Here is a 24,225-nt window from a genome sequence, read left to right on the forward strand (position 1 = left end):
TGTTTATCTATAAGTAGAAGAATGAAGATAGATCTCTACTTTTCAACTTGTCTTCATTTCTTTATGATTTTTTGTGTTCTGCTTTCATTTATTTTTAATTAACTTATAATTTCTAAATATGCTGACTTTTACATGAGTAGATGGCCCTCTTATGTAGAACAACACCTTTGAATGGTGTCCCCATTTGATAAAGAAGTGTTTGTGTTGATGTACCTACTTCCTCGTCCATAGTTAAGGGGGACTTGGGGCTATACTTAAGAGACAGAATCAGAACAAATGGCTTGTGCTGGGATATTGTCCTTAAAACATCTAGACACAAACTACTGAATTTATCAACCAAATATTTTTGTATCATAGACAACCCCAGGTTCACCTCAGGTCATGGGACATGCCAAGCAAACATGTAGAATGAACAGTTCAAAAGTAGTTTGCAAGCTTTGCATTTTGTGACTCTCCCTGAACTTTGAAGATGCTTTTCCTCTGGTGCTTAATAGTTTTAATAAGAGCTAACGTGCCATTGTCCTTTGTGTGGAAAGAGGACACTGCTGAGGGAGTTTTATTTATGTGATAAATTACATTTTCGATATAGCATTGAGCACGGTACTTGACTTTTATTTTAAGGCGTCTGAAAACTCAGCCTATTTGCTTCTGTGCACACATTTCAGCAGATTTTGGATATGCTGAAGTTGGAGGTGTGGACCTGCTATTCTTTGCTTCTTATACAAGTGGTTCAAGCTGTCAACTTGGAGGCATCAGTAGAAATATCTGTAATAACATGTTATTTTATTAGAGTTTACTGATTATATGTTTACTTGAGAGAGGCAGGCCCCAAAGTGCAGTTAAAACAACTTAAGTGAATTTGAAGAACAATAGAATGTAAAGGAAGTTTGTACATAGTCTTATTGCAACATTTGTCTCAGTTTATTATTTTGGTAAATCTTTTATATTAGATTAAAAAAGAACCCAGATAGACATACTTAGATCCTGAATATCTTTAGAAAACAAAACAACACTAACAACAAAACAAAGTAAAACAAAACAAAACCACCACCAATAAACCAGTGTCATTAGGTAAGTGAAGGGGCTCACAGACTAAACTTGATTCAAAAACCTCCAAGGGCATTGCTTTCTACTGAGGAAACTCCAGCTTCAAGACTTCTTTTGATTATATACGTAGCTGGCAGCCTTTCTATTTCATTTTGTTTTCATTTGAGAATGACAGCATTCTTGATATTGACCTAGATACACTCTTCTTTGTTATCCTCTCTTAATTTTATTTATTTATTTATTTATTTATTTATTTATTTATTTATTTATGGCAAAATTGGCCCATCTAGAGTGACTGCATGGTACTCACTGAATAAACTGCTTTTACCTCTAAAGTTTAAAGAGATGGGAGATGATAAAAAAAAATCTCAAATACATGGATGTGTGCAATTACTATGCGTTCCAGCCCTAGCTCCACAATCCGAGTATCAGTTCTTAAAAAGAGAAAGAAAATGAAGGATTTGGGGTACCATTCAATGACTGTCATGATCATTCACTAAGTGATCTAGACGGAGCTTCACATTAGCATTAGGCAGAAGATACATTCTGTGAAGGTCAAAGCAGACTAAGATCAGGTTCTGGAACGTGTTTGCCACAGCTCATCAAACACACCTACTGATATTTGCCTTTCTGCAAAAGGTACCCTTCCATGAAACAGTCAGATCAGAAGTTTTACATAATTTCTTTATTAATCCCAAGCTTCTGCTGGTTAATTTTACTCCCACCCTGTTAGGTATCAGGTCAGTTCTCTATATTGGGAGAGCAAGGTCAAATACAGCTACCATTCTTCCTATTACTAGTATAGTATTTTATTGAGCACTTGTAAGCCAAATACTCTGTTAAATGATTTATACATATTGACCTCACTGAATCTTTACAACCTCACTATGAGGCAGGTGCATTATCATTCCCATTTATAGATAAACAATTTTTTCCAAGGGCATCCATCAAGCACAGATCAAGGATTTGAAATTAAGCAGTCTCTTTTCCTAACCACTGAGTTTATTGACTGCATATTGGTATTATTGTGAAGGAGAAGCAATCCAAAAGGCCTGAATTTGTCTCTTGAATCCTTTATAAAGGCTTAAAGAAATGTCTGGCTGGCCTTCCCAGTTCCAGAGGGTGTTTTGGTTTTTATTTTATTTTTTTATTTTTCCTTGTATGTGACAGAGCCAGGAGACTGAGTTTTGGTTGCATAAGCAATAAATAACATTATCCAGGAATACATTTAAATTAGACACTGACAACAAAGGATATTACAAAATCAGAATAACCACCTTGCAAACTTATTTTGTTCTTGTGTCCTCCCATTTCAGCAAGCATATGATGAATCGGCAGAAAACGTTTCCTGAAGATGCCAATTAGCATCTTACATCACCCTCTATATTTGTAAAGCACTCCATATGTTTGCAAGTGTTTTCCCATTAAAAAAGAGAGGCCACTTAATCAACAATTGGGTAATGTATTAAATTAGCCTTCATAAAGAGGAATAATTAACAAGCTCTAGGATTCCAGTGTCTGTTTTTTTTTTTAAAGTGTAGTACTGAAAGTGAAATTATAGAGCTCCTTCTTTTGGGTCAAGAACTAGACAAAATCAATTTTTCTATATTACTGTTTCAGAGGAGAGAGGAATGAATGACTCAGAAAGATTTTGTTTTAATGACTAAAAGGGCAAGTGAAAAGTAATGGCTATTCCACAATTTTCATACAATTTGTAGCCTTTATTTTGAAACATCTTCTATTTACAAGTGAACAACATGGGAAGTCATTAGAAACTCCTAAGGAAATGAATAAAAATAGTTTTAGTACAGCTGTAAAATAAGACATTTAAATGACTTATCTGATGACCACTATATTCTGTGGCAGCAAAATATGATTGCTATGTGCCTTGAAGTTGGTGTCACTTTCCTTTTCCATTCCCATTTAGCTAGTGATTTGATTGAGCAATGGTTGAAGTCCTGAAATAACCAATCGCTGAGCAGCTACATTGCTGTTGTTCTGTGGTCCAACAATGGCAAAAATGAACGAAGACACAACATTCCATTGGAGGATTGGTTGGTAGGACTATTGATGTCACCCAATCCATTACTTGATGATGACTCAGCATGTGATTTTTTTTTAACTTGGTAAAAGTAACCATGCCTAATTGAGAGGTTATAAATAATTGACACCAGAACTATAAAACACCTTTCTTTTTACTCTCTGGGCTTTATTAATCTGTTATTATATCTTCTTTCCATCTCAAGTGTCTCCGATTATTTTGTCATTACTTCTTCCTGTACCTGTTGCCCACTTGTATTGCTAGCTCACAAGACAACTATTTCTATATATTTCAGATATGTTGGTTTTTATCCTCTGTATCTTACTGTTAACCTGCAATCTACCCTCATCTTCTACCACATATACCTCTATTTGAAGTACACAGGCTCACCATAGATGTTTTCTTTGCAATGACAGTGAGATGGACTTCACACTTACCTAAGCACTGAGAGGGTGTGGTGGGAGTTGAGATGGTGAGATTTCCCTCTCTAGTGGCAGGAACTTTTAAAATAAACTTTCTTTTTTTCCCTGGGAGATCCCTTTATTTCAAGCAAACTTATTATAATTCAGATTTTCTTGATTCCCTACAGAGCTTCACAAACTCAGAAGTCAGTCCCTGCAGGGAATTTCACTTATAATGGCCTTCATTCGAAAGATCTAATTCTGTTCTCATTCAGTGTGCACATGGGAGAGTGATGGAAGTGCACAAAGAAAGGCAAGTAACCTCTGAAAAACTTGAGTTTTGATATCATCTGCATCACTCAGGGTGATGGAGGACATTCTATAACTGTAAAAGGGTTTGCGGGGGAGAGAAGAGAGAGAGACAATGAGAGACATTAGGTGAGAGTTGAAGAAAGGAAAATAAAGGTGCCTTTTCTCTCTTAGATTCCTGTTTCTTTTTATTTTGTTTTTCTTCCCAGATTGCTGTAACTTTTCAGGCTTGACTGTTATTATATACGCACTTTAAAAAACAACAGAAAATGCTGAATCTACTCTATGAAAGAATTGACATGTAGATTTTGAAAAGGATGCTTTATATTTCTCCTTCTATACAGTTGTAGTTTATTTGATTGAAGCTTGCAAAAAATTCTAAGGACAAGAGAAAATGGCTTTTTCAGTTCTGCAGAGAGTGGAAGACAGCCAGGGAAGCCAGAGGTCTGTTGCTCGGGGCAGGTGATAGAATGCTGACAGATGACAAGAGAAGGGAAAGTTTTGTTTTGTTTCTGTTAAGGAAAGTGGCCACCAAGAACATCAATTCAAAGTTACAGAAGCCCAAGATGGGTGAAGGGATTTTAAAAGGAAACCTATCTACTTTACTGAATTCAAGATTTTGGCCAATTGGCCAGGAAGAATGACCTCTTACAAAGAAATTGCCAATGGACTTTGGGAGCCATTTTTTTCTTCTGCTTCAGTTCATTACCATTGAAAACTAGTGGATGATTGATTATTAGAGAGGGTTAAACATAGATCAGACTTCAAGAGGAATCGGATTGTGTCCTGTAAAGTTCATAGAAGATGCTTGATTCAGAAAAACCAAACCAAACCAACAAAAAATCCTCCAAAATATTTTAAAAAGGATATCTACTTATTCTGTGATCAGGAAGTAGTGTTTATGGATGCCATGAGTGCAAACAGATTTTGTGAAACAATTCTTGTCTCCTTTAAACAATTCCTAATACTTTATGGAACCTTTGAGTTACACAATCCTTTTGTGGATAAACTGGGAAAAAATATGGTAAAATAAGTGAGTTTCACATCTATTTTGCATATGACCTACTCACAGAACTATTTTTATACCATGAGCCTGTCGAAATATTATTTCCTTGAAATAATACTTATTCTTACTACCCATTATACAGTCTGCATTTTTTTTTTCGGAGCTGGGGACCGAACCCAGGGCCTTGTGCTTGCTAGGCAAGTGCTCTACCACTGAGCTAAATCCCCAACCCCCAAGTCTGCATTTTTTTGAGTGTCACTTTGGGCAAAACATTTATCATAGGTCATTGTATTGATTTTATTGTTCAGTGTGAGTCACAGTGTGAGTGTGGGTGGCCCATAATCTACCTATTAACTAGACTAGATACCCCACACTTATATCTTGGATCTTTATTACAGATGAAACACATGAAAGACACCAAATCCATAGTTGAAGCAAGGTTGAGAAAGAGAGTGAAGACACTAGGTTTGAACAGAATACAATGAAGTGTACTGAACCAAACAAAAAGGAATAGATGCAGACTAATATAACACTGCAGTATAAGGGACCCCGCCGGAACTTGAGGGAAACAGACCGGATAAACAGTTCTCTGCACCCAAATCCCGTGGGAGGGAGAGCTAAACCTTCAGAGAGGCGGACAAGCCTGGGAAACCAGAAGAGACTGCTCCCTGCACACACATCTCGGACGCCAGAGGAAAAAGCCAAAGACCATCTGGAACCCTGGTGCACTGAAGCTCCCGGAAGGGGCGGCACAGGTCTTCCTGGTTGCTGCCTCTGCAGAGAGCCCCTGGGCAGCACCCCACGAGCGAACCTGAGCCTCGGGACCACAGGTAAGACCAAATTTTCTGCTGCAAGAAAGCTGCCTGGTGAGCTTGGGACACACGGAAGCAGAATTTCTCTAGGACCGGGCACGTTCTGTGTTTACCGGAAGTCCCACACCCGCGGATCCCGGCCCGCAGCAGCTCTCTGCTCCCAGACCCGGTGAGAGAGAGACTCAACCGCCTGGTCAGGTGGGCACTCTTGAGGCTGCAGAGCGGAAGAGACCACCAACACTGCTCACCCCTGCCCACATCCCTGGCCCAAGAGGAAACTGTATAAGGCCTCTGGGCTCCCGTGGGGGAGGGCCCAGGAGCGGCAGGACCCCTGCCAGAGACACCGCCGGACCCTGAAGGAAACAGACCGGATAAACAGTTCTCTGCACCCAAATCCCGTGGGAGGGAGAGCTAAACCTTCAGAGAGGCAGACAAGCCTGGGAAACCAGAAGAGACTGCTCCCTGCACACACATCTCGGACGCCAGAGGAAAAAGCCAAAGACCATCTGGAACCCTGGTGCACTGAAGCTCCCGGAAGGGGCGGCACAGGTCTTCCTGGTTGCTGCCGCTGCAGAGAGCCCCTGGGCAGCACCCCACGAGCAAACCTGAGCCTCGGGAACACAGGTAAGACCAAATTTTCTGCTGCAAGAAAGCTGCCTGGTGAACTCAAGACACAGGCCCACAGGAACAGCTGAAGACCTGTAGAGAGGAAAAACTACACGCCCGAAAGCAGAACACTCTGTCCCCATAACTGACTGAAAGAGAGGAAAACAGGTCTACAGCACTCCTGACACACAGGCTTATAGGACAGTCTAGCCACTGTCAGAAATAGCAGAACAAAGTAACACTAGAGATAATCTGATGGCGAGAGGCAAGCACAGGAACCCAAGCAACAGAAACCAAGACTACATGCCATCATCGGAGCCCAATTCTCCCACCAAAACAAACATGGAATATCCAAACACACCAGAAAAGCAAGATCTAGTTTCAAAATCATATTTGATCATGATGCTGGAGGACTTCAAGAAAGACATGAACACACTTAGGGAAGCACAGGAAAACATTAATAAACAAGTAAAAGCCTACAGAGAGGAATCGCAAAAATCCCTGAAAGAATTCCAGGAAAACACAATCAAACAGTTGAAGGAATTAAAAATGGAAATAGAAGCAATCAAGAAAGAACACATGGAAACAACCCTGGATATAGAAAACCAAAAGAAGAGACAAGGAGCTGTAGATACAAACTTCACCAACAGAATACAAGAGATGGAAGAGAGAATCTCAGGAGCAGAAGATTCCATAGAAATCATTGACTCAACTGTCAAAGATAATGTAAAGCGGAAAAAGCTACTGGTCCAAAACATACAGGAAATCCAGGACTCAATGAGAAGATCAAACCTAAGGATAATAGGTATAGAAGAGAGTGAAGACTCCCAGCTCAAAGGACCAGTAAATATCTTCAACAAAATCATAGAAGAAAACTTCCCTAACCTAAAAAAAGAGATACCCATAGACATACAAGAAGCCTACAGAACTCCAAATAGATTGGACCAGAAAAGAAACACCTCCCGTCACATAATTGTCAAAACACCAAACGCACAAAATAAAGAAAGAATATTAAAAGCAGTAAGGGAAAAAGGTCAAGTAACATATAAAGGCAGACCTATCAGAATCACACCAGACTTTTCGCCAGAAACTATGAAGGCCAGAAGATCCTGGACTGATGTCATACAGACCCTAAGAGAACACAAATGCCAGCCCAGGTTACTGTATCCAGCAAAACTCTCAATTAACATTGATGGAGAAACCAAGATATTCCATGACAAAACCAAATTTACACAATATCTTTCTACAAATCCAGCACTACAAAGGATAATAAATGGTAAAGCCCAACATAAGGAGGCAAGCTATACCCTAGAAGAAGCAAGAAACTAATCGTCTTGGCAACAAAACAAAGAGAATGAAAGCACACAAACATAACCTCACATCCAAATATGAATATAACGGGAAGCAATAATCACTATTCCTTAATATCTCTCAATATCAATGGCCTCAACTCCCCAATAAAAAGACATAGATTAACAAACTGGATACGCAACGAGGACCCTGCATTCTGCTGCCTACAGGAAACACACCTCAGAGACAAAGACAGACACTACCTCAGAGTGAAAGGCTGGAAAACAACTTTCCAAGCAAATGGTCAGAAGAAGCAAGCTGGAGTAGCCATTCTAATATCAAATAAAATAAATTTCCAACTAAAAGTCATCAAAAAAGATAAGGAAGGACACTTCATATTCATCAAAGGAAAAATCAACCAAGATGAACTCTCAATCCTAAATATCTATGCCCCAAATACAAGGGCACCTACATATGTAAAAGAAACCTTACTAAAGCTCAAAACACACATTGCACCTCACACAAAAATAGTGGGAGATTTCAACACCCCACTCTCATCAATGGACAGATCATGGAAACAGAAATTAAACAGTGATGTCGACAGACTAAGAGAAGTCATGAGCCAAATGGACTTAACGGATATTTATAGAACATTCTATCCTAAAGCAAAAGGATATACCTTCTTCTCAGCTCCTCATGGTACTTTCTCCAAAATTGACCATATAATTGGTCAAAAAACGGGCCTCAACAGGTACAGAAAGATAGAAATAATCCCATGCGTGCTATCGGACCACCACGGCCTAAAACTGGTCTTCAATAACAATAAGGGAAGAATGCCCACATATACGTGGAAATTGAACAATGCTCTACTCAATGATAACCTGGTCAAGGAAGAAATAAAGAAAGAAATTAAAAACTTTTTAGAATTTAATGAAAATGAAGATACAACATACTCAAACTTATGGGACACAATGAAAGCTGTGCTAAGAGGAAAACTCATAGCGCTGAGTGCCTGCAGAAAGAAACAGGAAAGAGCATATGTCAGCAGCTTGACAGCACACCTAAAAGCTCTAGAACAAAAAGAAGCAAATACACCCAGGAGGAGTAGAAGGCAGGAAATAATCAAACTCAGAGCTGAAATCAACCAAGTAGAAACAAAAAGGACCATAGAAAGAATCAACAGAACCAAAAGTTGGTTCTTTGAGAAAATCAACAAGATAGATAAACCCTTAGCCAGGCTAACGAGAGGACACAGAGAGTGTGTCCAAATTAACAAAATCAGAAATGAAAAGGGAGACATAACTACAGATTCGGAGGAAATTCAAAAAATCATCAGATCTTACTATAAAAACCTATATTCAACAAAATTTGAAAATCTTCAGGAAATGGACAATTTCCTAGACAGATACCAGGTATCGAAGTTAAATCAGGAACAGATAAACCAGTTAAACAACCCCATAACTCCTAAGGAAATAGAAGCAGTCATTAAAGGTCTCCCAACCAAAAAGAGCCCAGGTCCAGACGGGTTTAGTGCAGAATTCTATCAAACCTTCATAGAAGACCTCATACCAATATTATCCAAACTATTCCACAAAATTGAAACAGATGGAGCCCTACCGAATTCCTTCTACGAAGCCACAATTACTCTTATACCTAAACCACACAAAGACACAACAAAGAAAGAGAACTTCAGACCAATTTCCCTTATGAATATCGACGCAAAAATACTCAATAAAATTCTGGCAAACCGAATTCAAGAGCACATCAAAACAATCATCCACCATGATCAAGTAGGCTTCATCCCAGGCATGCAGGGATGGTTTAATATACGGAAAACCATCAACGTGATCCATTATATAAACAAACTGAAAGAACAGAACCACATGATCATTTCATTAGATGCTGAGAAAGCATTTGACAAAATTCAACACCCCTTCATGATAAAAGTCCTGGAAAGAATAGGAATTCAAGGCCCATACCTAAACATAGTAAAAGCCATATACTGCAAACCAGTTGCTAACATTAAAATAAATGGAGAGAAACTTGAAGCAATCCCACTAAAATCAGGGACTAGACAAGGCTGCCCACTCTCTCCCTACTTATTCAATATAGTTCTTGAAGTTCTAGCCAGAGCAATCAGACAACAAAAGGAGATCAAAGGGATACAGATCGGAAAAGAAGAGGTCAAAATATCACTATTTGCAGATGACATGATAGTATATTTAAGTGATCCCAAAAGTTCCACCAGAAAACTACTAAGGCTGATAAACAACTTCAGCAAAGTGGCTGGGTATAAAATTAACTCAAATAAATCAGTTGCCTTCCTCTATACAAAAGAGAAACAAGCCGAGAAAGAAATTAGGGAAATGACACCCTTCATAATAGACCCAAATAATATAAAGTACCTCGGTGTGACTTTAACCAAGCAAGTAAAAGATCTGTACAATAAGAACTTCAAGACACTGAGGAAAAAAATTGAAGAAGACCTCAGAAGATGGAAAGATCTCCCATGCTCATGGATTGGCAGGATTAATAGAGTAAAAATGGCCATTTTACCAAAAGCAATCTACAGATTCAATGCAATCCCCATCAAAATACCAATCCAATTCTTCAAAGAGTTAGACAGAACAATTTGCAAATTCATCTGGAATAACAAAAAACCCAGGATAGCTAAAGCTATCCTCAACAATAAAAGGACTTCAGGGGGAATCACTATCCCTGAACTCAAGCAGTATTACAGAGCAATAGTGATAAAAACTGCATGGTATTGGTACAGAGACAGACAGATAGACCAATGGAATAGAATTGAAGACCCAGAAATGAACCCACACACCTATGGTCACTTGATTTTTGACAAAGGAGCCAAAACCATCCAATGGAAAAAAGATAGCATTTTCAGCAAATGGTGCTGGTTCAACTGGAGGGCAACATGTAGAAGAATGCAGATCGATCCATCCTTATCACCCTGTACAAAGCTTAAGTCCAAGTGGATCAAGGACCTCCACATCAAACCAGACACACTCAAACTAATAGAAGAAAAACTAGGGAAGCATCTGGAACACATGGGCACTGGAAAAAATTTCCTGAACAAAACACCAATGGCTTATGCTCTAAGATCAAGAATCGACAAATGGGATCTCATAAAACTGCAAAGCTTCTGTAAGGCAAAGGACACTGTGGTTAGGACAAAACGGCAACCAACAGATTGGGAAAAGATCTTTACCAATCCTACAACAGATAGAGGCCTTATATCCAAAATATACAAAGAACTCAAGAAGTTAGACCGCAGGGAAACAAATAACCCTATTAAAAAATGGGGTTCAGAGCTAAACAAAGAATTCACAGCTGAGGAATGCCGAATGGCTGAGAAACACCTAAAGAAATGTTCAACATCTTTAGTCATAAGGGAAATGCAAATCAAAACAACCCTGAGATTTCACCTCACACCAGTGCGATTGGCTAAGATCAAAAACTCAGGTGACAGCAGATTCTGGCGAGGATGTGGAGAAAGAGGAACACTCCTCCATTGTTGGTGGGATTGCAGACTGGTAAAACCATTCTGGAAATCAGTCTGGAGGTTCCTCAGAAAATTGGACATTGAACTGCCTGAGGATCCAGCTATACCTCTCTTGGGCATATACCCAAAAGATGCCTCAACATATAAAAGAGACACGTGCTCCACTATGTTCATTGCAGCCTTATTTATAATAGCCAGAAAATGGAAAGAACCCAGATGCCCTTCAACAGAGGAATGGATACAGAAAATGTGGTACATCTACACAATGGAATATTACTCAGCTATCAAAAACAACGAGTTTATGAAATTCGTAGGCAAATGGTTGGAACTGGAAAATATCATCCTGAGTGAGCTAACCCAATCACAGAAAGACATACATGGTATGCACTCATTGATAAGTGGCTATTAGCCCAAATGCTTGAATTACCCTAGATCCCTAGAACAAACGAAACTCAAGACGGATGATCAAAATGTGAATGCTTCACTCCTTCTTTAAATGCGGAAAAAGAATACCCTTGGCAGGGAAGGGAGAGGCAAAGATTAAAACAGAGACTGAAGGAACACCCATTCAGAGCCTGCCCCACATGTGGCCCATACATATACAGCCACCCAATTAGACAAGATGGATGAAGCAAAGAAGTGCAGACCGCCAGGAGCCGGATGTAGATCGCTCCTGAGAGACACAGCCAGAATACAGCAAATATAGAGGCGAATGCCAGCAGCAAACCACTGAACTGAGAATAGGTCCCCTATTGAAGGAATCAGAGAAAGAACTGGAAGAGCTTGAAGGGGCTCGAGACCCCAAAAGTACAACAATGCCAAGCAACCAGAGCTTCCAGGGACTAAGCCACTACCTAAAGACTATATATGGACTGACCCTGGACTCTGACCCCATAGGTAGCAATGAATATCCTAGTAAGAGCACCAGTGGAAGGGGAAGCCCTGGGTCCTGCTAAGACTGAACCCCCAGTGAACTAGTCTATGGGGGGAGGGCGGCAATGGGGGGAGGGTTGAGAGGGGAACACCCATAAGGAAGGGGAGGCGGGAGGGGGATGTTTGCCCGGAAACCGGGAAAGGGAATAACACTCGAAATGTATATAAGAAATACTCAAGTTAATAAAAAAAAAAAAACACTGCAGTATAACTCAAATAAAGGATTGTGAGGAAATAGAGCCAAGAGGCAGGGTCATTTAGTACTCTGTATCACATCATGTGTCAAAAGTATGGCATTAGGGGCTGAAGGGTTAGCTTCTGTTCTTAGTGCCCTTGTAAGGACCTGGGTTTGGGTTCTAGCACCCAGACTAGGCAGGTAAAACCACTTATAACTCTAGTTCCAGGGAATTTGAAACTCTCTTCTGTCTCTGTGGGCACCTACACACACAATTCACAAACTCATGCACACCCAGCCACACACACACACACAGAATATATATATATATATATATATATATATATATTATATAATCTTTAAAAGTATAGAATCATTGTGCAAAACATCAATTCAACCTTAGCTGTGGTTTCCTAATACGTTCTTTTTGCTCATAAACGTATTCCCAAACTGCCTTGGTGGTCACTATAAGAGCTATCATTGAGTAAGGGTGGATTTGCTGGGATTCTTCTAAAATCTATTATTTTATAAGTGGAAACTTTCATTGTTTAAAGTAAATGTTTTATGTTAAAAATAACCAGAAAAAGGAAACCAATCAAAGTATGTGTCTTATTGTCAACAGAAAATTAGTATTATCTGTGCTTGCGTGTCTGTTGTTGAGTTGAATTGTGTTGTAATATTAGGCTTTTTCAAAATAGGAAATCTACCTCTCAGAGTTACCCTTCGTATGACTTCCAGGTCCATTGTAAGCACAAGAGGCAAGGACAGCGGAGGAAGACTGAAATGAAGCAATGAAAATGAATATCTGACTCTTTCCAGAATCAATTCATTCCCTGAAGTGAAAAACCTGGTTACTTAGAAAGGGAAGTTATACTTCAGAGTTTGTAACTGAGACTTGTTGAGCTTCACATTTTACTTAAAAACACACTGATTTTGAGGAAGTGGCTGATTTTATTGCCAAAGCAAATTTCATTTCTTGAGATGATTAGGTTTTATTAAACTATTTCCCAACTATCAGTAAACACACATGTTCTGTGACTAAACAGCATAGTCCTCAACCACATGGCATTAATCTCTTGGCTAAATACAATGATATTTGATCAACTTCAATTTTGAAAATGTGTAAGTTGGAAGAATGTACATCTGTGGCCTGAAACTTTCTGCCCAGAGCCTGATTTTATAACTTTATAATTCAATGGTTACAGCATACGGTATCCTTCTCACTAACTGCTTTCTTATCCATCCATGTGAACAATAAAACTAACCTTTTGAGTATGGCTGGGTTGTGGAGATAAAATGGAACAGTGTATAACATCAACACTGTAATACTGTATATACATGCACCTCTCTCTCTCTCTCTCTCTCTCTCTCTCTCTCTCTCTCTCTCTCCACACACACACACACACACACACACACACACACACACACACACACACACACACACACTGGAAATTTATAGTCATAAAGAAGAATGAAGTTCTTATTTGCAGGACAGTGGATGCTGTAGACGATACACATATGAATCAAACTTATTTGGTCTCAGAAAGACAAATCTATGTTTTATAGATTTTCTATAGATAAATAAGTAAACGTATCCATCCATCCATATATAATACATACATACATACATACATACATACATACATACATACATACATACATACAAACATAATAGGAATGTAGTAAGGCTGAGGAATAAAGAGGACTAATGAGTGGAAAGAGGAGAAAAAAAGAGAAGCACAGAGAATATGTGGGGGGGGTATGCACACTGTTAATATATACTTGCATAAAAAGCATCCTTATGTACCCCAGTATCATTTATAGTAAAAATTTAATAATAACAATTTAAAACTCTTCATAAATGGTGGCAGTTATTCTTAGAACTTTACTAGAGGGTATTATGACCTGTTATTAAGCACTTGATTTCTGAGGTTCCTTTTTTTTTTTTTTATGAAAGTGCAGAAAACTAAGTTACAGAGAAAGAAACCTTCTCTTGCGTCGTGTCTCAAAATGTGTAGATATTATGCTAGCACGGGTAGGACTGGCCTTGTTGGAGACATGCTGGCTTTGAATTGCAGGGTAGGTAAGACAACGTGGTTATATTTTTGTAGAGATACATTTATGTGGCTGCTTGGTTCATCTTTCTTCCACCATAAGGTCTGGATGATTTCTAGTTAGCATTTGCTTGAAAAGTTTCAATAGGCAGGGACCCCACAAAATCCTCTTTGATCATGTATATTGCTATCTCATAGTCTTAGAAACAGTATGCACTTCTTAAGCTGCATCCCGTACATTCCTTATATTTTTGGTTGTGAGCCTAGCCTTTAATGGCCAAGCCATCTCTCCAGCCCCCGTACATTCCTATCTGCACAAACTGCGAGGCTTTGTTGAGATACTTGTCTTTGCCTTCATGCAGCAGTAAATTTTGACTTAGTGAAATAGGAAGCGAGTAGGTGTGTAATCCCAGCTGGACCACTGTAAGTATTATTATAAACAACTGAGCTTCTGCTCTTGGAGGGTGCTATGAAGCTGATTACTGAGCTTTGGTGAAGACCATCTATGTTCTTAAGAGTGACCAGTGGAAACATGGGTCACAGTTGTCTGAACAAATGGGAAAATCAGCCAGGATCTTGGCAGCTGTTCACGTACCGTCCCTGCTGGAATCATTCACTCCACTCATCGATTAGATTGCATTTATTGTACTTCTGTTCTAACTTGATGCTTTACTCATACCTAAGAGCTGAAAATTTCAAAGCCAAAGCCTCTTGCCTATCCAACCTTTGTTTAAAACAGCTTATCATCTTCTTTTATTCAGTCAAATACATGAAAGAATTATTTATTTCATCTTTTCCTCATTGTCTACTCTACCACAGCACTCCTGTTCTTGCCGATCAGTATCTCACTTATCAGAGTCACTAACCTTGTAGTATCAAATGACTTTAAAAAACCCTCTTTTGTTCCATGACATCTACTCAACATGAGAAATACTGTTCTGGAAAATCTTGTTTCCTTGGGATATTTTTCCTTCTTATATCTTCTTGGATTTTATATCTACTTGGTCTTTTATTCTTAGCCTTTTTTGTGGTATATACATTTCTTCCTCTTTTTTTTCTATTTGAAATTACTGTTCCATAGAATTTTGCTTTAAACCCTTTCTTTTCTTTGTATGCTATGTATGCTTCCCAAGAGTTCTTACTGGATACCTAGGTGCCATTTCTATAGATAAAAGTAAATAGATAATCATGAATAAAATCTTCATTTCAGACCTTTATCTTTAGACTAATATATGATTTTCTTCCAGGCCTCTTTGCTTAGAATAGGCATCTCATACTCAATCATGCCCCAAACTGAACTTATCATCCAGGTCTTGCTCAAATCTGTTTCTCTTTTTCATTTCTATCTCAGTAAGCAGCCTGACCATCCTTGTACTTGCTTTAGTTAGAAATTCAGTCAATCAGCACACCTGTGAGTTGAGTTCCAAGAGTTGACAAATCGACTTTTTCAATTCATATTTTGATACTTTACATTCAGCTGCTAATAGTGCCTGCTTACGCAACTTCCTAAAAATGGGCAGTGTCATGGCGAGGCTCGCTACACTGGTGTGGTACAAAGAACTAGCAGCTCGGCATCTGTGCTGGTTTGAATGAGAACATCTCCACAGGCTCGTATATGTATTTGGATATTTGGCTCCCTAGTCAGCGGACTTTGTTTAGGAGGAATTAGGAGGTGTAGTTTTTTTGGAGGAGGTGTGTCACTGGGGTGGTCTCTGAGGTTTCAAAAGCCCAAACAAAGCCTAGGCTTACTACTCTCTTTGCCTCTTGTCTGCAGATCAGGATGCAAGCTCTCATGTGCGGCTCTCACAGTACCACACCTGCTTGCCTGCCAGTTGCTATGCTTTCCACGGTGACCATATGGTCTAAACTTCTGAAGCTAATCAGGCTCCCAATTAAATGCTTTCTTCTACAATAACTAGTCATGGTCTTGCCCCAATAGAACAGAAACCAAGAAACCACATAAACACACACACACACACACACACACACACACACACACACACACACACACACACACACAAAGAAGCTTACTTTGTATAGCACTCCCCCACCCCCTTTTCCCTCCCTTCCCGGCTCTCTTTCTCCCTCTCTGTCCTCAACACTATGTCATTATTTAGCTCTGGTGTTCTGGAACCTATTATGTAGACCAGGGTAGCATTGATTTCACAGAGATCTGTCTGCCTCTGCCTTTCAAGTGCTGAAATTGAAGGCATATGCCACTATACCTGGCTTGTATATCAGCTTCTGAAAAGGCTGCTTAGTCAGTGATATATTCTGTTCCTGTCATACCTATGCCACTCCAACAGCTTTTAAATAGTCTGTTACCCTATAACAATTTATGCTTCACTCTATTCTCTATTCTATAATCACAAACCTCTCCTGAAATGTTTTTTGATAGCAGTACTGGCTATTAAGTCTAGAACCTTGCACGAGAGGCAATAAATTGTGATCACTGAACAACAATGGTAAGATTTGGATCTATCTTCTTTCCCCTTTTGTTTTAGAGATGAGGTATGTAACCCTGACTGGAACTCACGATGTAGACCAGGGCTTGCCTTGAACTTACAGAGATCTGTCTGCCTTTGAATCCCCAGCACTGAGATTAAAGGCATGTTGCTACCACATATAGTGCATTTCCTCTCCTAATGCTGTTACTTGCTTTCCATTTCCCACAGAATGAAATAAAAGCTCCATTATGCTTATAAGTTCCCTCACCATTTTCCCCCTGGTTATGTCTCTGCTTCAGCTCTACCCAGTCATATGGACCATTTTTTTTAAAACCATAACTGTATCTGCTGAGTGAGCACAGATCATACTATCTACTTACTCTAAGTCCCAAACAAAAAGAGGTGAGAGAGCTATTACAGTATCAGCTGTGGTTCAAAAGTGTCATGTGAGAAAGACTCTCACGGTGATGAACTTTATACTTTCCCTCTATTGAGATAACGAATTCTCTTTTCCAAATAACTTTTCTACAGAATCACATCAGTTGTTTAGAGTTGATTGATCACAGTACTAAGTGTTCTATTTTGAGTTAAAAATAACCCACAAATGAATCACATATATGCATCTTTTTCTCTCCCTATTCCCCTATATAAATACATTCACACCCTTCCACATTTCCATAAATAATGCTCCTTTTCTTTGGCTTCTGTAAGATCTTGAATCATAGAACGTTAAACTGTTCTAAGAACTCGAACGTCTGATCTCCTCAAATATCTAATAAGAGGTTTGTTAATTTTATCCATTTTCCAGGCCTTACCACTACTCATTTTATTTTTTAACTTGACTCAGATGATTCGAATCTCTGGAGTGAGGCAGGGACAGAGAAAGGGAGACCTTGAATAGGTGCATCTCTAGCATTTTAAAGAGCATGAGTGGAGGTGGGAGTGGCATTAGAACTAATGAACAAAGAAACACGGCATAATGTGTTAATTTTTCCTCTTATCTTCAGAGTTTTATGCTATGGAAAATGAAGCTCCTAGGATATCCTAATAGTAATTGATGGCACCATTTGCTTATGTAACAGTGACCCTACATTCATTCCCAATTTACATTTATAGATTATGTAGCAGTATGCTCAAAGAAAATAACTCATTTCCAGAGTCTCACTTCTTTAAGAAAATTCCATATCTCCTATGTGAGTAAATATACTATATATACAAATGTACTATTCCGTTCTGGACACTGTGACTGAAGAATGAACTCTACTGGCATCTTGATTTTTCCCCTCCCCTGTGGCATCTTTATTTAATTTTTGGACATTTCACTTTATGAGATCATTAAGCCTTATTGTTGAAAATACTTTTAGACAGCATTGTGTTATTTTTAGCAAAAATCATCCTCCCTGGTGCACTAATCAATGTTGAAATTCCCAATATTACTCTAATTACTTTGAAACCATCATTAGAGTTACGGGTCTGTAAAATGTTAGCGCATAGCCCCTTCAAGGATTGTCTAGCCTCTTGACCTTGTTATACCCATCAACTTTTTGTGTTACAGACTATATAAAAAGTACCCAAACAATGATGAAAAATGCTGTATGTTCTATAATCTCTCTACATGCCATTTTTTATTGAATGGTGTTAAAAAAATCAGAATTTTGGGTCCATATGAATGTGACCCTGATTTTTACCTCTTTATTCTCTGATGGAAAGTTTTTTAAAAAACATTTTATTTATTCTTTGAGAAATTAGTATAGTACATTTCTGTCATATTTTTCCTCATTCCTCAACTCCTTGCAGATACTTCCTCCTTCTGACCTATCCATTTTTACATTCTTTCTCTCTTTATAAAAAGCCACTAAAAGCCATAGGGTTCACCCAAGTACTCCTGAGGACAGGGCCAGTACCGCAGCATTTTGCTAAATATGTGTAAAACAAATCTGAGAGAGGCATTGCTTTTATTTAAGAACACTTAAAACATACCAGAAATTGTTGATTACATACACGTGAGTAATGTGCACACTCAAATATTTATTAAACAGATTTAGAAAGACCTTGATCACCATTACCTTACTAAAGTTCATTTGCTGTTGTATATGAGCATAATAAAATTGGGCGGGCAAAATAGATCAGCAAGTTAAAGGACTTGTTACTGAGCGTAGTGACCTGAATTTGATTGCTGGTACTCATATGGTGAAAAGAACGAACTCATTTCTGCAGGTTGTCCTTTGACCTCTACATATACTTCACTACTGTACTCCCCAGATACACGAATAAATAAAATAAGAATATGAATAGTAACATTGTATATTTCAGGAAATATTGTAATATAATTTTAATTGATTCCGATTCTGGAGGCTTTGCTATATCCCTCTGTTTTCTAACATTACTTCAATCCTAGCTCACTATTTTCTTCAAAGATTTCTGAGAAGGGAAAAAGTAGCTTACATAAAGAGAAGACTCTGCCATCTGACATTATAGCAGATGCACCGGGTTTCCTTTCTATGTAATTTCTGCATGAGGAAATTGTTATCCATTTCCACGATGCCAAATGGTGATAATGCTTGACAAGCAACCGTGCCTACCTGAGTGATGTCCATTCCAGAGTCACAGCTCAATGGCTGTGTGGAAGTCAGACCGTTCGAGCCAATTACAGTTGTGATCACAGCATTCTCATCAATTCTTCGGATCATAGTCCCATCCACAAAGTAAATGAATCCGTGCCTATCTACTGTGATGCCTGTTGGGAAAAAGCAAATTAGCATTCATAATCTAGTTGACCATATCTACACCAAGTTCAGTATCTTGAAAGCAGCTACGGCTCTGGAAAAGCACTGTAGAGACAGATTTACTTTTGCTCAGCACAGACGGGGCAGAGGTGGAAGAGGTGGTTGGGACACATACTCAGTTTTGGCATGATTTGAAAAGAAATGGCAACAAGTAACCCACAAAGATAAAGCCTGGTCTAATAGTTTTATTTAATTCATCTTCATACCTGTGTTCCTTTGCTATTTGCTTACCACTATATGCAGACAGAAAGGAGAATCAGAGGAGGCAGTGTCTGTCACATTTTTTTTTTTCTTTTTTGGATGTTGATACTTGGGCCACTGCTTATTTCCATGGTTGCATTTGGAAATAATTGACTTGGAAAGGATTAGCGTTATTTTCAAGAACCTATATTTAGTTCAAAGGGAATTTGTAATACTTCTGATGAATTAAACTGAAAGCTTCCCTCTGTATTACCTAATAAAACGGTGGGAAGGAAGCAATTGGCACTGTGCAGAGAAGAGCTAAGGTTCTAGAAAAATCAAGTTTTCTTCTTTTTCATTTAGCATTTTAAAATGCCACACATGTATGTAACATATTTTGACCAAATACCTCCACTCTCTCCTCCCTCCCTCCTTCCCTCCCTGCCTCCCTTCAAGTCCTCCTATATTCTCCCACCATGTTCCTTCCCAACTTTATGGGCCCTTTTGTTTAAACCATCTGAATCCACTTCCTGTTTCCAGTATGTGAGGGACAGTCAAACTTCAGTGTAGCTTTTGCATACTGTTAACTCTACTTTGGTATATATACATATATATGCATATACATATATATATATACATACAGTATACATATATATATACTATATATATATATATATATATATATATATATACTGTAGCTGTCTTCAGACACACCAAAAGAGGGCGTCAGATCCCATTACAGATGGTTGTGAGCCACCATGTAGTTGCTAGGAATTGAACTCAGGACCTCTGGAAGAGCAACCAGTGCTCTTAACTGCTGAGCCATCTCTCCAGCTCTCTACCTTGGTTTTTTAAAACGTACATTAAAGTACTTAGAAACCATGCCATCTAATAGCAGACATACGAATTATAACTGATATTTCACTTTGGTTGAAGTATTTGCCCCCAAATTGTCAGGTTTTAACTTTATCTTTGGTAGAAATTGAAAAAGCCTTATCTATGGTCACTGTTTTATTTTCCCGAGTATTGGAGCAGAGCTCAGCTTTATAGCCCCATCTTTCATAAACTGGGCTGCATAGACAATTATATGCCCACGGTACTATTTTAAGGATCATATGAAATAGTAGATGGGAAAAATCATCAGACCTACATAAGGAGCATGCATATCATTAACCTCTACTTTTCTTTGGCATTTTTTCAGAATGTTCTTGAAATACCTGTGAGTACATGCAGTGGTGGATGTTTGAAACGATGCATCATAATGATCCATATATATGTATATATAATATATATATTCTATGTTTTTCATAAAATTCATCTTTGAATAGATGCCTATGATAAAGTGATGAAGTTTAATTTAGATATTAGTCACAGTAAAAGATCAACTACCATAACCTAATAACAAAACAAAAAGAATACTCATAACAGTATACTAAATAAGTTATATGAACATGAACATGATGTTTCTCATAGAGTATCTAATATTAGATTCAGACATATTCTTAGTTTTATGTATGTGTATGTTTATATGTATCCCAGTGTATGTATGCCTGTTTTGCATGTGTCTGTGTTTGTGTGTAGAAGGCAGAGGAAAATTTTGAGTCTTATTCTTCAGTCACCATACTTCAATATTTTTTCTTAGCAGGATGCTCACTGCTTGTGCTTGCTGAATAGGCTAGTCTGAGTGACAGGATGAGAGATTAAGCAGGCTCTACTTCCCCAGCTCTAGGAATACAAGGGTAGGCTATCTTATGTGCCTTTTTTGTTTTAGTTAATATTTATATGTTTATTTACATCCCATCACTGCCCCCTTCCTGGTCACTGCCTCAGACAGTCCCTCTCCCACCCCTCCCCTTCTCATCTGAGAGGGTGGGGCACCTTGGGTATCCCAACCTTGAAGTGGAGCCTGTCCCTAAAGCTATGGAATGCCTTTGAAAATATGGGTTCTGGGGATCAAATTCAGGTCCTAGTGTTTGCAAGGCAAGCACTTTATCAGCTCATCAGCCTCCTTATTCCTGTGACCCTATGGGATGGTAAAATACCTGTATATTGGGATTAAGGAAGGTGAGTGACATATGCATTAGTCTACAATATACAAGGAACTTGAACTCAAGCACTGTGGTACTGTAACAGTTGATCTGAGAACTGAGATGGTTAAGTGATTAATGGGCAGGTAGGAAATATGTTCTTGATAGTCTGGGTGTTTCATATTGGACAAGGGTGAGGAAATATGGTGTGAGATTTTAACATGGCACTCAGAAGGGTATATAATTGAAAATGTACTAATTATTAATATTTATCACATATAAGTGAATTTGTGCAAACTGAAATTTCACGCAAGGAGGAAACTCTTTGCTTTAAAAATTATCCACACACTAGTCTTTACCCATTTCCCTTTTATTCAGACTCAATGTATTATACCAAGCATATGTAAAAGTTAGAAAAATTCTGTAATAATAAACACAATATTTTAATACAGTGCTATACCTGTACAAGCACGAAAATACACACGCACACACACATACATTTACCTGGCAAAATATAATGTCACTCTTGTGTTTTGAATGCAAAATGTCTCCCATAGGTTTATGTGACACCTGGTCACAGTTTGTGTATTTGAAAAAGTTGGGAAATGTTTAGGAGATGGACCTTACTGGGCACCCTTGAGGTTCAATAATGTGGATTCACTTCTTATTCCTGAGTAGAGATTCATTGTAACTAGCCAGCCTCTTGCCCCAGTCACCATTTCTTCTCTGCATGCTTCCATGTATTCCCCACTAAAATGGGATGTATACCTTTAGAACTTTACTCCAAAAATAAATTCATTCTTTTTAGAGGTTCTTTTTCCTGGGTATTTCTTATATACATTTCGAGTGTTATTCCCATTCCCAGTTTCCGGGCAAACATCCCCCTCCCCCCTCCCCTTCCTTATGGGTGTTCCCCTCCCAACCCTCCCCCCATTGCCGCCCTCCCCCCATAGACTAGTTCACTGGGGGTTCAGTCTTAGCAGGAACAATGGCTTTCCCTTCCACTGGTGCTCTTACTAGGATATTCATTGCTACCTATGAGGTCAGAGTCCAGGGTCAGTCCATGTATAGACTTTGGGTAGTGGCTTAGTCCCTGGAAGCTCTACAGGTTCTTTTTCATTCATGATATTTTTGTCACAACTTACTTCATACTTAACTAAGACAATCACCTAGAGACAATTTGTAAATCTAACATAAGATGGGCTTGGTGTCACAAACTTAGTTATTCAAGAGGCTAAGGCAGGGTGATTGCAACTTCAAGACCATCCTGGACAACTTAGTAAGATCTTGTTTTTAAGTGAAGAAAATGGAGGCTGGAGAGATGGCTCAGTGGTTAAAATGCTTGCTATGTCAGCATGAGTGTCGGGAGTGGATGGAGTCCTGAGTGAATGTATGTTATTGACATGAACACTGCCTTGTCAAGAACCCTAATGGCTCAGATCGATGGAAATGGCAAAGCCATCCCCAGATCAGGCTTAGAGAAATGGCAAATGCTTTCTCTGGTGCAAGTTTGAATATTGACATTTTTATGCCGAAACTATTATCCTCTGGGATGACTCCAACCTGATCCTCCGCCACTAAAGAGGTTTAGCTAATCTGCTTCCTTATTTGTGCTGTATATCATAATGTGCTGACTTTCTGGGCTGCTGTTGATGCAACTCCATCAGAGCCCATGACCTACTGATTCCAAGTTTTTCTGTACATTTGTTTGTATTATCTTCATTTCCCATCCCCCAGGGGAGGTCAGTCTTCAAGCTTTATAGGTCGCAGCACATGAGGATCTGAGTTCAGACCCCAAGATCCTAAATAACTTTCTGCATATGGCTATAACCCCAGTCTTGTGGGTACGGAAATAGGCAGACCATGGAGAGGGGAAATGTTCACTGTCTAGTCACTCTTAGCCAAATTGTACATCTTCAAATTCAGGGAAGAGACCCTGTGTCATAATATAAGATGAAGAAGTTATTGAGAAAGATATTTGAATGTCAAGCTCTGGCTTGCACACATGCCCACATGAGTGAGTGTATCCCTTACATAATGTACACACACATATACACTAACACATACATACAAAAACAGGAAAAATGGCTGAAGATATTATTCCAGTGCTAGAGAATTTTAATATTCCTTTAGTATAACTGCAAAAAAAAAAAATCCAGCCCAATAACTTGCTCTTAGATGAGCTAATACATTAGCATGAGGATAGTATTCAGATTTGGCTCAGGGATATAATTGATCAATCACTATGTTTCTTTTATTTTTAACATTTATAAAATTATAAAATTCATTTTAATTTCCCTAAAAACCTCTTAAAACCTTTTATGGCTTTTGTCGGTCCTCCAAGGATATATCCAAATAGGAGCTTCCTACGTCAACAAATTCCTTTATCATGGTTAGAAGTGTATATAGCTTTAATGAAGTTAATAAATGGACTCTTAATATTGGTGCAGGTCAAATGATGATGGCATAGGAATACTTATCTCTCCCCCTAAGAGCATCCTGGCTGCTGCTGATCCAAGGGGAATGATGCGTTTTGTTTCCATGTGTGTTTTGCCAAAATCATTTTCTTATCTGCCAAAAATTTAATCTGGCTT

General features: G+C 38.7%; 1 protein-coding gene across 2 annotated transcripts in view; it reads right to left on the bottom strand.

Annotated features, from left to right (window-relative positions):
* Tenm1 (teneurin transmembrane protein 1) overlaps window positions 1–24,225 on the bottom strand; it is an 889,292-nt gene that overhangs the window by 65,085 nt on the left and 799,982 nt on the right. For both annotated transcript variants that reach the window (XM_087599322.1, NM_001446957.1), the window contains 1 exon segment: window positions 19,221–19,375. In XM_087599322.1, the coding sequence (XP_087455448.1) occupies window positions 19,221–19,375 (155 nt within the window).

Source organism: Rattus norvegicus, chromosome X (assembly GCF_021556685.1).
Source record: "Rattus norvegicus strain SHRSP/BbbUtx chromosome X, alternate assembly SHRSP_T2T, whole genome shotgun sequence".
Lineage (NCBI taxonomy): Eukaryota > Metazoa > Chordata > Mammalia > Rodentia > Muridae > Rattus > Rattus norvegicus.